This window comes from Microtus oregoni, unplaced genomic scaffold (genome assembly GCF_018167655.1).
Source record: "Microtus oregoni isolate MIOR12 unplaced genomic scaffold, Mior012 000025F_ref0000491, whole genome shotgun sequence".
Lineage (NCBI taxonomy): Eukaryota > Metazoa > Chordata > Mammalia > Rodentia > Cricetidae > Microtus > Microtus oregoni.
The window spans coordinates 34,113,692-34,129,622 of NW_024543084.1; the positions used below are offsets into that span (position 1 = coordinate 34,113,692).

Below are 15,931 nucleotides of genomic sequence, written 5' to 3' on the forward strand. Positions count from 1 at the left end.
GGCCACATCTACACCAACAAGGCCATATCTCCTAATCCTTTTCAAATATTCCATTCCAAAATGACCATGCATTCAAACATATGAGCCTATAAGGACCATTCCCGGCTACTGTATGTGCCATTTGCCAAATTAGTGAGGAGCTACATCAGATCCATTTGCAGCATCACTACCTGCTCATCACTGGAATGTCTTTTCCCATACATTTACAGATATAGGTGAGTGAAATTTCTGTAGTTCTGAGGAAAACAAAACTTTCTGAGTAGCCACAAAATGATACATTTTTAGTGCATAAAGACTAGAGGTGTTGTGCAAAGCAAAATATTTTCATCAGCTGGTGACAGAAGAGAAAGGAGAAGGCATTGAAGCCACCATGCACCAGAAAATATCATCACATTAAGCACAAATATTATGGGAAGGCAATATTTACTTCAGAGACACTGTGTACATAATTTATTTTGAAATGTAAAACCCAAAAGTTTTTCCATAAAAGCTGTGTGGGATTTATTATAATGACATTGCCTAATATGGGCAAAATTTAATATGTATAATTGACCTCAAACACATAATTACTGTAATATCAGTTATTGATGTATACTGTGCAATTATATGCAAAGAAAATTGTGTTGCAGACAATGTTAACAGATAATGTTGGTTATTGTCTGTGGATAGAATTTTGGGTTTTGTATTTTAACAATGTTTTCCTCTGTTGTTCTTCAAAATTGATCTATATTATCTTTAATTACTAGAAAATGTTTTATAAATATTATTTATTACTCAGTATTTTAAGAATCCTAGTGGCAACATACTTTTCAAATTACAACTTCAGTACAGAATATTTTTAAAACATCATAAAATAGAACCTCTGTTCGTACTTATTCAACTTTATCTTATTTATAAACTTGTAATTTACCTATAGAATCATAATTCTCATTTTATTATTAAACTTTTAGTTAAAATGAACAATAGTAAGATTTTCATGCATACATTATTATGTTTAGCTGATACTCTCTCAAGTGAGAAGTAATACTGAATGTATTCCTGAAGATCTAGCTTTCTAAAACTCTACCAGGTATTTTTCCCACAATTGTAATATTTTACATGCACACACACACAATTTTACATGTATATAATATATATCACATTATCTCATATATTGATATATACCCATATACTAATAATGATACATTATTTATATATTTTATGATTTGATAATATTGTTTTGATGATATACATACAAACACAAACAAACTTACCTTCATGAGTTGGCTGACAAAGATTATGGAAAAGACCTCTTACAAGAAAATTTACAAAAACAAAATTAGATGGTTCATGGTCATGTAAATGTGATATAAGGCCAGCAAACCCTGTAGAGTTACCTTCTTGATCTATATATCCCTAAAGAACAGAAATACTTTGTTAGTATTGTCTTCTAAAGTTTACAATAATGATTGTAGTTAGAACAAAAATCTAGGGCTGGAGAGATGACTCAGCAGTCAGCAGCACTTGCTGCTCTTCCAGACAACCTGAGCTCAGTTTTCCATAATCCACACTGAGTGCCTCATAGTCAGCTACAACTCCAGTTTCAGGCACCCTCATGCCCTCTTTTTGTCTCCACGGGCACCTACACACACATGACATCTGCTCACACATCACAAAGATGTAATAAAGAGTACTACGCTGCGGTAAAAAACAATGACTTCTCGAATTTTGCATGCAAATGGATGGAAATAGAAAACACTATCCTGAGTGAGGTATCCCAGACTCAAAAAGATGAACATGGGATGTACTCACTCATAATTGGTTTCTAGCCATAAATAAGGGTCACGGAGTCTACAATAGGTGAATCTAAAGAAGCTAAGTAAGAAGGGGAACCCAAGGAAAAACATATAGTTATCCTCTTGGCTAAGGGAAGTAGACAAAATTGCCAGGGAGAAAATTGGGATCTTGGGGGTGGGGTGGGATGGGGGTAAGGGGAGATGGGGAGAGAAAAGTTAGAAGGGAAGGAGGTCGGGCCTTGGGAAAGCAGGAGGATTGGGATAAAGGAAGGTTGGACAGGGGAGCACGGAACCACAATTCTTAGTTAAGGGAGCCACTTTAGCGTTGGCAAGAGACCTGACCCTAGAGGGGCTCCCAGGTGCCCAAGCTGAGGTCCCAGGTTAGTTCCTTGGGCAGTTGAGGATAGGGAACCTGAAATGACCCTATCCTAGAGCAATACTGACGAATACCTTGCATATCATCATAGAACCTTCATCTGGTGATGGATGGAGATAGAGACAGAGACCCACACTGGAGCACTGGATTGAGCTCCCAAGGTCCCAATGAGGAGCAGAAGGAGGGAGAACATGAGCAAAGAAGTCGGGACCACGAGGGATGCACCCACCCACTGAGACAGTGGAGCTGATCTATTGAGAGCTCACCAAGACCAGCTGGACTGTGACTGAAAAAGCATGGGATAAAACTGGACTCTCTGAACATGGCGAACAATGAGGGCTGATGAGACGCAAAGGACAATGGCACGGGGGTTTGATCCTACGTAATGTGATGGCTTTGTGGGAGCCTAGCCAGTTTGGATGTTCACCTTCCTAGATATGGACGGAGGTGGGAGGTCCTAGGTCTTACCACAGGGCAGAAAACCCTGACTGCTCTTTGGACTGGAGAGGGAGGGGGAAAGGAGTGGGGGGAGGGGGAGAAAGGTGGGAGGAGGGGGGCGTAGGGTGGGAGGAGGGGGAGGGAAATGGGAGGCTGGGAGGAGGTGGAAACTTGTTTTTTTTTTTTCTCCTTTTCTCAATTAAAAAAAAAACAAAGTCTGGCGCTTTAAAAAAATCTAGATAGTAGTCAATCTATTACATACACATACATACACACTCATATAGAGAGAAAGATAACAGAGAGAGAGGAGTTGACTCCTACCTCTTTCATCAGGAACTGCAAAGAATATAAGAAATAATGCTTTAACATGTCTGTGACTCGGCGATGTTTAAAGGATATTAATGAGTGCCTCAGCACTGACAGTGCCTACAAAGAAAAACATTTTCCTTTAGTAACATTAAGTGAAATAGCTTTGAAAAAGATAACACAGGATCAATTAATAGAGCACAAACATACATACATACATATGTCACATATCCTATGCATATATAATATCATGTCTTATGCATATATAATGTCAATTATAAGATCTATACCTCTAAAGCACAGTGAAAAATTGTGGGTTCCCCTTTACTGCTTTATTCTTTTCCAAATACTGTCTCTTCAAGGAAAAAGGGTCACTCTTAAAAAGTTCTCTTTTGGTGCTCTTGGTCACCCACTGTATAGGATATGAAAAGTATTATAAAACACAGCAACAATATACAAACTGTAATTATATTTCATACAACAAAATTTTCTTCATCATATACCTTTAACCTACAATGTGCGTATGTCCTTTAGCACACTAAAGAGCACTGTGATGGTTTGAATGACAATGGTCTCGTAGGCTAATGTGTTTGGATGCTTGCCCACTGATTTATGGAATTGTTTGGGAAGAATTGTCAAATGTAGACTTTGAGGCTTCAAAAGCCCATGCCATTCCCAGTTAGCTCTCTGTCCCTACATTGTGGAACTGTCTCAAGATGTGAAGCCTCAGTCTTTACTCCAGTGCCATGCCTCCCTTTCTGCTGCCCTGCTCCTCTCATGATGGTCATAGACTACTCCCTCTATAAGTTCCCTTGGTCATAATCTTATCACATTAATAGAAAAGTAAATAAGGTAAGCACAGAAAACCAAATCGAATGAAACAAAATTTTCTCCAAACCAACTGAGCAGAAAAGACATTATCAGTTCCAGAGCTTGAAGCAAATAAGTTGTTTTGGAGGGAGTCTAGATATACTATTCTGTATCTTTGATATCAGTACAAAAAGATTAGAAGGAGGTTGACTGGAAACAAAGGAGTCAAGATCAAACAAAAATAAAACAATTTATTTTGGGCACATGATTTTAAAAATAGCTTCAATCCATACCGTGCCTTGCTCCACTGTACTGAAGCTCACCTCACAGCAAGTCTGCACAAACAGACTTCCACTCTCCTTCTATTAAGGACCTCAGCATGAACAAGGCCACCTTCATTTGAGGACACTGTTGTCGTGCAGGCTAATTTTATCTAAAGAGGGCTCTACAGATGCTCCCAGAAATAAACTGTAATTATATTCTATCCTAGTAGAATAGGTCATGCTGTGGTCTGAATGCGGTCTCTAGATCATGCTGAAATCTAATCTCTGAGCTGGACATCTCATTGAGGGCTGGGACTTAGTGAAGTGATTAGAACCAGAGGAAGTCCTAAGGCTCCCACGTTGGACTCCTTATTGATTTTTCAAGAGGCTCGAACAGGAGAGGCCCAACAGGCTGGGACATGTCCTGTTCACCACATGATGTCTTGTGATTGGGACACTTCAGAGAAAGCCTTTCACTAGTTGCGACCCTGCAGCAGTGAACCTCTGTATCATGAGCCAAAACAAGCCTCTTTCTTCATAACTCCCTCCATCTGTGGCATTCTGTAACAGCCAACCGAAATGAACACAAGTCCTTCTAACTGTGTATTGTCACCAAATGGAAATTAAATCATCTAATTGTGAGTTTCAAATTCATGGTCTCAGACTCACTTTTGTCTGACCCTAAAGCATCAAGACTATGCTCTGATTAGGATTTCATGTCCACTTGCTTACACCCTTATAAAGTGTGTAAACATATCTCAGAAAAAAAGTCTGAAAATGAAAACCAAAATAATAATGGGATCATTTTGGTAAAACTAGGTATGAGTCCTTTTTGTTTTAGTTTGAGCTCATTTGCTTGTTTCTTTTTCATCTTTCTACATTTTCTAAAAATTTTTAATGAACTTGGATTTTGTCTTATGAAAAATAAACTGCTACATTACAATTAAAAAACATTCTTCTTGTTCCCGAATGGTAGAAACATGATGGCTGGCATCTTGTAGTACAAGACAATAGTGTATATCAAACTAGAAGACAGCAATCATGAGAATACCTAGTGCCCACCCAGTCACAAATTCTATCCAATAATGGAAATAAACATAATTTATCATTCTTTTCCCCAGCATCCTCCACCTCTCTCTAGAGAACATCAAGAAGCATCATAAGCCTGATAACAGCACAGCAGAGCTCATGTCAGCCAGGCCAGTGGTAAAGGCAGAAGCTCAAGATGGGAGACACAGCACCTTCGCCTTGCCATCCTCTGGGTCATCTGCCTTGGAGGCCAGCAGCATGAGTCTCAGAATGAGAGAGATACTGAAAGGAAACTGGCCTCTCAGCTCAGGCACTTTGGATTTTATGAGTTTTTCTATCTTGGGCAGTGGAATATCAAAGAAGTAGACATCACCCAACAGGTCTTGCCCTCGTCTTCCAGCCCGACCAGACATCTGGAAACAGAGCAGAATCATGCTGTGAGAATCATCTGAGTGTTTTTCCTAAGAAAATAAAAAGAGCTAAGCCTTTTACACTGCTTTTGAGCAAGGATGCTCTGCCTGAGGGTTAATTAAAATGAATAGCCTTCTATTTAAAATCTAAAAAAAATTCATATCCTAAGAAGAGTTATTTGAAATAATATATCTGCCATTTACAAAATCATTAATCATACTAAGTATGTAATGTTATATAGAGCTATACCTATTTATAGTCATATATCTAATACTATGAATATATTTTATGCTATATAATTGTCACTTTCTTGCAACTAATTACTTGATAAAATATTATTTCTATGATATATAATATTATATAATATATGATATAACATATAATAGTATATGATAACATATTATTAAAATTAATTATATATGCTTTATAAGATTTGAATGTTAGCAGATATAACTACATTTGACTTTGCCAGCAGAAATATTGATCAAACTCTTCTGAGAAAGTATACTCTATGAAGACAAACTCTGTTTTCTGTAGAACATAATAGAACAAGGAGAATCAAAATCAAGGAAAATGCTTTAATATAAAATGTCAAGACTTTGTGCCAAAAGATAAATGTGTTAGGAGCTGAGGAAACACTGGGTGAAATGAATGAAGTTCTGCACAAATTTATATCATTAATACATAATGGATATGTGAAGAACCCAATGTCTCAGTCCCAAGGCCCCGTTATTCCCCCAAAGGGATTGAAAATCCTTCCTCTGGTACATGTTTGGATGTTAATAGTGTGTACCGAAACTATCCATTGTAGTTTTCTCCTCACAGACATTTGCACCAAAAGATTTATTCCCTGCGTATACTGCTCCTCAGATTAGCTAACCTACCTCCTAGTTCAACTGTATGCAATCACCTCACTTTTCTGTTCAACTGTGTATAATAAATACACCGAGCTTCCAAATGATATAGAGTTTTTAGATTCTCCACCAGAAATCCAAGTCTACCTGATCCCAGCTTTTCTGTATGACTGTATATCTGTCCTTTTCTCACTACCTTGCTAGCCCTGATAGGTTAGTCCCTGGAGCTGAGCAGAGCATGGCAAGACTGCATGCACAGATTGTGGGAAAACAATCAAATAACACCACAGGAGAGTAAAGAAGTTGGTTTGTAAACAGAATGTGTAGCATGAGCTAAAGAAAGTTTTAAATAATACTCCAGAATGGAAACCAATGCTCATAATTGAGAAAAATAATATTTCCCAATAAACTTTAATGTGGATCCTTTTTTGCAAATTGCTTTATTTAGCCTGAGTGCATGACATGGGGTAGTAATAGTCACATAGATTCTGCAGATAGGAGATGAGATTGGATGTCTTATCCAAGACCAGACACATGATTAGCAGTGGTCAAATAATCTCATAGACCTATGCTTACTCAATACCAGACAGACACTTACAGTGATCTGCCATGAATTGGAACATGTTACTAAATTAATAGTTAAAGTAACATTTTATTATTATGTGATTATATAGTATTAATACATTAAGTTAAAGTATATGTTAATACCTGTCGGAAATTTAAAGCATCCAGATAGACAGAGTTTTGAGCAAAAACCACGGATTTACACGGCATGTTGACTCCTAAAGAGAGTGTTTCACTAGCTGTCACCACCTAAAAGGAACAAAACAGTGATTCTACACACTGGCATTTTAGCATATTACAAGTATTTCCAAGAGATTAGCAATATAAACACATACACACACTATATATATATATATATATATATATATATATATATATATACACACACACACACACACACACACACACACACACACACACACATATATGTGTGTATATATATATGTCTAAATTGTGTGGTACAAATACCACAGAGGAACTTCAGGCCACATCCAAAATCATTATTTTCTGTCATCTACCTCTTGGTTCTTTCTATTATTTCCTCAATGTCCCTCAATATCACTGTGATTTTGTTTACCCTTCAAATACTCAAGTCTAGGCATCATTCATTGTTGCATCTCCAGAATCAAATAGCACATCTGGCATGGAATAAGTATTACAGTAAGCATCATAAGTAAAATACTAGGAGAGAAATTTCTCTGTGAGAGTGCAATAAATCTTTTATAAGCCTACTTCCTGGTAATTATTTGATCCACTAAAGTCATTGAAAAATGACATTAAAAAGTGCATTTTCTTTTTCTGTCTTGAATTTGCATGATCACTAATCAGAAACAAAAAATGTATTTACATAATTTAACTTCTCACTCATTTTTCCTGAGGTAGTTAGTATATGCTGACTTGTCCTGTCTTCTTGTGGAATTAATTGCCTTTTTGTACACTGTGAAGATGTGTCTTTGCCAAGACACCATATGATTGGTTTATTAAAGATCTAGATGACCAATAGCAAGACAGGAAGAGGTTAGGTGGGACTTCTAGGGATAGAGAGGACTCTGGGAAAAAGAAAGGTGGAGTCACTAGGCAGACATGAAGAGAAATCTGGAGGTGCAAGATAGAACAGAGGTTAACACCATGTGGCAGAGTGTAGATTAACATAAGTAGGATAATTTAAGTTATAAGAGCTAGTAGAAATAATTCTAAGCTATAGGCTAAGATTTCATAATTAATAATAAGTCTCCATGTCATCTTTTTCTCAGCTGTCAGCCTGAAGAAAAATCCGTCTACGCTGTCTCTTTAAATTGGTGGTTGTTTAATGCTCTGGTTTGTGATGATGCTTAAGGATGTGAAGTAATGTTTTATATGTATTTTGTAACTGACGCTTATGCCTCTGTCAGAATGCTATGTATTAAATGTTTTTAATTCGAATCTCTTTAACAAGCACAAACATTGAGATAGAAAGAGAATGAACAGAAAATGAACAGAACAAATATCTTCCTACAATGGATTCTCTGATGGAGCTATTACTATTACTGTAAGATCTGTTCTATATCAGTTAAGTTATTCATCATTTTATTAGTGACTAAGAAATTACTGTCAGTTACTATTTTAGTCACATCTCTTTCTCTTTTTTCTCTCTCTTCCTTCTATCTTCTGTTTCTTTTATCCCATGCCAAACAAAATTTAAAGTTAATAATTTTTTAAAACAGGTCAATTTTTAAATATTTCTCAAGATTTAGATTTGCTTGGTAATGATCTGAGGGTCCTCTGTACATTTGTCTTGATTATTGCAATGAGCCTTCCTATGATGTACTAAGAAAACAAAATAAGGATATGGCCTGAAAGTAATTTATGGCAATCTTCCTCTTGTCCCCCACCAGTGACAGGAGAAATGACATTCAGTACCAAGATATCTACAAGCTCTGCTAAGATAAGCTGAAGCCCTGTGTAAGCAGAAATCCATGCTCTGTTTTTGGACACCACGTTAGAAAAAAAAAAAACAAAAAACAAAAAACAAAAAACATTTGCCCCAAACTCAAATATAAATGCCCTCCAAATCTTGGAGAGAATATTTGTAGCAAAACCATATCAATAAGCACTACATATGATAACAAGAAAATTAAGATATGGCACCAAGGTCAAACATAGAAATGCTTTCTTTCCTTGTGTAAATGCATGGAGACCGTGACTCCAGGCAAAACTTGTTTCCCAGTGACTTGGAACATATGCAAAGATGCCACCGGCAGTAAACAAAACAAAGTATACACCCCAAGAGGCTTAGCTACATGAGAAAAAAATGTAAAGCAGTGGCTACATTTCCTCCTTCCATGAAGGTTCTACTTCATCTATTTACATTTTCAAATTTTACAGTGAAAAATTGACCCACCCTAATGAATCCTTTCCTAAAGAGAATTTCCACTAACTGTTTTTCTTTGTTGGACATGAAACGGTGATGATAGCCAATACCCCTTCTTGCCAAAGTCTTCAGTGTGTTACCATTAATTTCATATTTCACTCGTTTAAACACCATCTGCAATGACTAAAAGAAACAAGAGATTTAGATTATTGCTTATTTAATTTTCAATCAATCAAAAACGTTTAAAGAAAATAATATTTATATTACATAATAATTATATATTTCTATTGCAAAATAATTTGACCAAATGATGTCACTGTTTGGCCTTGCCTCTACACATCATCATCAACAACAACAAAAAAACGTTTTATAGGAAAGACAGTCAACACAAGAAACGTCTTCTCAGTTCTTGGCAGTCTCACTTCAGTTCTGGGAGAGAAAACTGCCAGCATAGCAGACAGTCCCAAGGGAAATACAAGACTGTGGTCTACTCCCACCTCCAAAAGATAAAGTGACTGTGAAATCTTTTGTAAGTTCTACCCAGAAAGTGAAAGTAAAGCACATCTTTATACTGTAAGGTCAACAAATGCTTACTTCCCACTAGCATTGCCTCAAGAATAGCCACAAAATAAGGAGGAAAGCCGGTTGTATCCAGTGTTATAATACATAAAAAAGATTAACACGTGGAGACAAGGGACAGGTGTAAGTCTCCAAAAGTTAGTGGATAGTTCCTACCTATTTTTATTGTATAGCTATCTATAAGGCAGAATGCCAAGGATCAATTAATACAATGATGTGCATACATGGTTATGAAAACTAGACAGATAATGAAGCTGACAAAAGAAGATTCATAACACAATGAAAACACACAAATGTGTGCGTGCGTGTGTGTGTGTGTGTGTGTGTGTGTGTGTGTGAAGACATTGCTTTTATTGAAACCGGTTGTATTGTCAAGTATATTGTCTATAAATAGGAATAGTTTGAAGAAAAAAGTTTAAAGATGATGGGCTAAATCAATATTAGATACCCCAATGACTCTTTGGTGAAATTTTTAGCTGTAATATAGAGAAATGCTGTCAGTATCTAAATATATTATTCTGCAGGGGTCCAAATTATAACTATAATATGCAGAATTTTAAGGAATTCATAGTACAAAAACAGACACTTGGGTATTTTTTTTTCAGCAAGACAAAATCAGTCTACAAATTCTAAACCTTTATTAAGCTGGGACTACAAGGTCCTTGCATGTTTTGTGCACCAAAAGTTCCTTTCTGCCACATCTCTACCACATAGAGACTTCCCTCATGGTAGCAATTGCCTCCAGTATGGCCAACTGCCTACATGGAAGAGGCCTACTTTCCAGGAGCACTGGTCCCTTCTGAGTGCTGACCTCATCATCTATTGCTTTCTGATCAGCATACGTGCAGTCCTGAGGAATCTCCAGATTCTTCTCCAGACGCTTCAGGAGATAATCGTGTTCAGCTTCCTGCATGATGCTTTGATCCAGTCTTCTGGAAGACTTTTCATTATTTTCATCTCTTTACAAGAATAAAATTTCAAGCAATCAGTATTTACATCCATTCTCTACAGGAAGTCCAGAATATCTTAAGTTATGCTTATTAACCAGAATCCACTGCTTCATGCATTTATCAGTCCCCTGCCTCTAATGTGTTTGTTCATCAGCCCATGTGGCCTGGAATCCCTCACAATAAAGCCATTACAAATGTAACTTTTTTCTTCGCCATTGTTTCCCTCTTCCAGGTGACCTTGCTTCATCTTGTTAATATGATGACCATTTTCTCTCCTTCTGCCTTTCACACGCTCAGGTTGGAGGTTTGTCTTTGCCTCTCTCTTCTTTGTCAGTTCAGGATATTCTCCTTCCCCCTTGCAGTTAGACATTGCTAACGTACTTATAGAGGAACACAGATTGTTGTGAAGCGCAATTTTTTAAACTATTAAATAAATCATTGATAATAAATAAAAACTGCTAAGGTAAATGGACAAAATGTTCTTCCAGTTTAACAAACATGATACTGTAAGAGTGAACTCTTGGTGTGCATGTTTCTTTAGAGTTCTCACATTATAGAAATGAATAAAGATAGAAAAAGGTCAGAGTTTTGCCCTTCAATGAATAGGGAATGAAGCAGGGTATTCCTTACTATGAGAATTCTGAATCTATTAAAAAGCAGTTTTCAATTTAACAGCTGGAGTTGCTGATCACTCGCCCACCTTGACCACGTGGCTCCTGAAACCCTGAATTAGATGTATCCTAAGGAAGATCATTTAACAAGTACTCTTACACATCCTACCTATATTTCCCTTAGAGTTCACTTTTTCTATACAATACATTGCTAAGGAAACAGCAAAACCTGCAGCAAACTATAGCTTGTTCTAGAATTTGGAATATCTGAATCAGAGAGGCTCTAAAAGTTTGTTTCAACTCAAAGTTTTAGCTCTTTACTTAAAAACATCTCTAGACCTCCCTAAGAATTAGCTTTCATAGCATATATACAAGCTGCCAAGGGGACAATGAAAAGTCTTACCCAACTGTACAGCCTACTGTACACTACTACTGTAACGGTAGTGTGGCAACAAATATGTAAGTACATCTCCATGGTAACTACCAACAACTAATTGGATTTAAAGCCTCATTCAATAGTGGGATGTTTATACCTGGTACTATAAACCTTACCAACTACATGCTGCTGGTGAAATAATGGACAATAGAGGGGAACTTACTGCTATCGCATCCCTAAACCAGTATAGCCACCAACAGCATTCTAAATAATTATTCCTACATACACAGATAAGTGTAGCCTGGTGTAGGAGGTCCTTCTGTTTGTGTGCTGCTTTCATTGGTTAATGAATAAAGAAACTGCCTTGGCCTTTTGATAGGGCAGAACTTAGGTAGGTGGGAAAAACAGAACTGAATGCTGGGAGAAGGAAGACAAAGAGACAGAGAGACACCATGGAGCTGCCAGAGACAGACATGCCAAATCTTTCCCAGTAAGCCACTGCCACATGGTGATATACAGATTAATAGAAATGGGTTAAACTAAGATGTAAGAGTTAGCCAATAAGAAGTTAGAGCTAAAGGACTTAATTAACAGTTTCTGTGTGGTTATTTCGGGACCAAGCTGGCCGGGTGGCTAGGAAGAACAAGCAGCCCCCACCCTGTAACAGTAGCCCTCACCCTGATCAAAGAAGCTTCTTTTTGCAGTGGAGAGAGCTCGGCACAGGAATTATCAGTTGGTCAAAATGCAGAGATAACCTGAACTTTGGGGTGCCTATCCCCACTCGATGTATCTATAACACAACTCCTACATCTAAGACTCAGAGAACATTGAGGAAATGGGGGTATAAAGGCTGTAAACACCAGAGGATCAGGATATCTACTACCAGATAATGCCTTCTATATATGACAGAAAAGCTGCATCCTCAAAATCTTAACTCTAAGGTAACCAAAATAAGACCTGAACAATGACAGTACTAGTTGATAACAAACATGGATTTGGAAAATCTCATGAGGACCCACACTTAGGGCTATAGATAATTAATTGTCTGGCAAAAGAGGGAGAATGAGTCTTCTCCAGTTATTAGTTTATCCAATTCTAAGTGATTATCACTAAACATGTATTCATATAAGTACATTAAATGGAACCAATAGGATATATATTTGTGTGTTTGTGTGTCTTAAAAAAAGAGACTATGAATTTGAAAAAGAAGGCACAGGAGGAACTAGAGGGAGAAATGATGTAAATACAATTGCATATTATTCTCAATAAAAATATAAATGTTTTTTAAAAATATAGTTTTGAAGTAAAAATCCCTGAAACAACTATTATTTGTCAGGATATTGAGATGCAAAGTGGAAAATGTATGCTTCATGTTATAAAGAGGCTTAGGATTTAGGGAAAATGATAAAGCTTTAGTGTCCCTTATAATAAGAGCTTGGGAACTTAATTTTAGTGTTTTAGATTTTGAAATATAGTCCAATACATAGAAGCATATCTTGGGATATGGTTTAGTTATTGGGATATTGTTTAGACCAAAGTCTAAACAAAAAATTTATTTAGATATTATATATATACATATATACATATATATATATACATATATGTATGTATATTGGGTTTTCGAGGCAGCATTTCTCTGTAACTTTGGAGCTAGATTTTATCTTTATTCCCTCCTACATATAGCCTGAAAGGGAATTATATACATATTTTAAATAAATTTATACATACAACAAAGTTTTATCATGCAACATCATGTTACATGTAACATACAGTGTTACCTGAGCACCCAGATTTTCAGATTTTGAAGGATTTCAGATTTTATATCTTTCAGATAAGGGATGGTCAGTGTGTATATTCTAAAAATACAGAATAATTTATCTCCTAAATTAATAATGCAGAACCTACAAAAAGTATAAGTCTAAATCCAGGAATGAGTACAAAATACAAAGAAAAGATAATAAATTTATGAGAACATATGATGGGAATCATAAGGGTGAAGGTACTGAAGAGACAGATATTAGGGACCACGGAAAGAAAGAGATGAAAGGATAAATGAAGTGAACAGAACCACAAATATCCTAAAAGGAGTGACCGGAAATGCATAGAAAAAGATTTTTTTAAATGTCAAAATTTTTGAATGATCAACAGTAGAAGTTAGACTCCATCAACTGGGCAACAGAAAGAAGAATAGCAAACATGGGATAATTTAATCAATTTCAAAGTTTATTAAGCACAGGTTAGTTAAGTTGGAGTATAGTAAACCTGGAGAGTCTCAAGGCTATAAAGATCTCTGCAATCATAAGGGGAAAATAAGAGTTTCCAACCGACGCAGTCACTAAAGGGGGAGAAGATCAAAAGAAGGACATATTTTAGCTACATGCTGAGAGCAATGACATTCCAAGCATAAAACTGGTGTTGTAACCCAGTCTAAATCGCACTGTAGAACTCACACTGTGATAATGTATCATGAGTAAGAGCGAGTCACATAGACAATGTAAGATGATCTTGTCAAGTTCTGTAATACACATTGACTGGTAAAATCTGGACCTGCTTCAAGCAATCATAAGTTAAACTGATCTATGCAACCAAAGACTATGTGTTACCAATCACCGATTTTCAACCAATTATCCCTCTGAAATTTAAAAACAAAAACAACTGAAGCAGTAATTAGAACTTCATTCTAGAGCATCTTCAACGTGTATTTCCTACTAGGACATTTGGGTGTTACAAACCCTTACATGGTCAATTTATTTAGTGAAATACTTACGTTATCGTTTGTTTCTCCAAAGATTTTTTAACTTTTCGAAGTCTATTAGCAATGACATGAGCTTCTTTATCAGCTTTTGAAGGCCTCTTTTCCTCCTGTTTATCTTCCAGAAATTGGCAAGCAGCCTTAGCACATTCTTCTACAGACTCGAATCTAAATCTGGAAGCAAATGAACAATACCATAAAATTCAGTCTCTATCTTTTCTGGTTGTGTGTTACATTTCTCATGGCTATGAACAAGAGCTGAGAAGAAGTAGTTATGGAAGGGTTTAAACTGGTTTACAGTAGGAAAGGTCACAGCTACTTATACTGGGATAAGAATAAGCACACAAAGGCAAAAGGAAAAATCTTTCAATCTCCAAATCTAATCAAATAGGACTTTATGTCACCTACTACTATTGTTTTGAGTTTCTATCACTAATTATGATTCATTACTATATGTTACCATGCATAAGCATAAGTATTAAACTTTATATACAATGGTTTTATTTATTCAAAGATACTGTGGCTTGAGAGTAATTAGAAATTTGATATTAAGTAAATTATTCTCTTCTTGTCACATAGTTAAAAAGGTTAATCTATCTATTTTATACTGAGTTACCCTTGGTGCCATTTTATAAGAACTGACTAAATTCATCAAATTAGTTTGATCAATTTTAGGCTACTACATTCTATAACATGAAATTTGGCAAGTTATCACTGACTCTATATCATATTTCTCATTACAATCATTTAAATTACAGAAATATTTTACCAACATATATCGTAGCATATAATAAAAAACTTAATTTTTGTGTGGGATAGCAACATTGATGGCTATGTTCAGTGGGTTTGGCAAAAAACCAAGGTTGTACCAAAAATTATTAGTAATACCTGATGCAAACAAACAAAACTTATAGTTTATAGTAATACAAAAATGGGGTATCAAAATTAATAAAATAATTGATAGAACACTAATACTATTTTAAGGACTTAATTAAAACTGGGTATAATTGTGCATGTGTAACTATAATCCTAGCAGGGAGGAGGCTGAGGCAGAAAGGCCAGCATAGGCACATATCAAGATCCTGTCTCAAACAAAGAAATAAACAAGCAGAATTAGAACAAGGAAAAGTGGAAGTAGACAATTTTATGACTTTAAATAAGTCATATGACTTTGATAAATAAATGAACACCAAAAGTAATAATAAATACTATTCAAAAGTGGCAATGTATATAGTTTTGTGTACCTTACAGGAAGCAACCTAACACAGATTATGTCCCCAATGTTAAATAACTTAACGAACTTACAGAAAGAACACTGCAGGCAACTTATCCATTTCCCTGAGCTTCTCAACAAGATGTGGAAAGAAGTCCAGCATCCGTCCTGAGTAATCATGGAAATCAGGACTCAGCTTCTGCAGCACCATTCTGGCCTGTGACAGTGAACAGAAAGCATTTGTATTAAAATATGCATAGCAAAGAGAGGAATG

At 36.1% G+C, this 15,931-nt stretch overlaps 1 protein-coding gene across 1 annotated transcript in view; it reads right to left on the reverse strand.

Annotated features, from left to right (window-relative positions):
• The window catches only part of LOC121462566 (probable ATP-dependent RNA helicase DDX60), an 81,087-nt gene that overhangs the window by 12,170 nt on the left and 52,986 nt on the right, over positions 1–15,931 (reverse strand). The window contains exons 24-31 of the mRNA XM_041674202.1: positions 15,750–15,874; positions 14,460–14,618; positions 10,567–10,714; positions 9,207–9,359; positions 6,971–7,075; positions 5,210–5,410; positions 2,911–3,015; positions 1,254–1,395 (exon numbers count right to left, since the gene is read on the reverse strand). Of these exons, the coding sequence (XP_041530136.1) occupies positions 1,254–1,395; positions 2,911–3,015; positions 5,210–5,410; positions 6,971–7,075; positions 9,207–9,359; positions 10,567–10,714; positions 14,460–14,618; positions 15,750–15,874 (1,138 nt within the window). The remainder of the gene's footprint in view (positions 1–1,253; positions 1,396–2,910; positions 3,016–5,209; positions 5,411–6,970; positions 7,076–9,206; positions 9,360–10,566; positions 10,715–14,459; positions 14,619–15,749; positions 15,875–15,931) is intronic.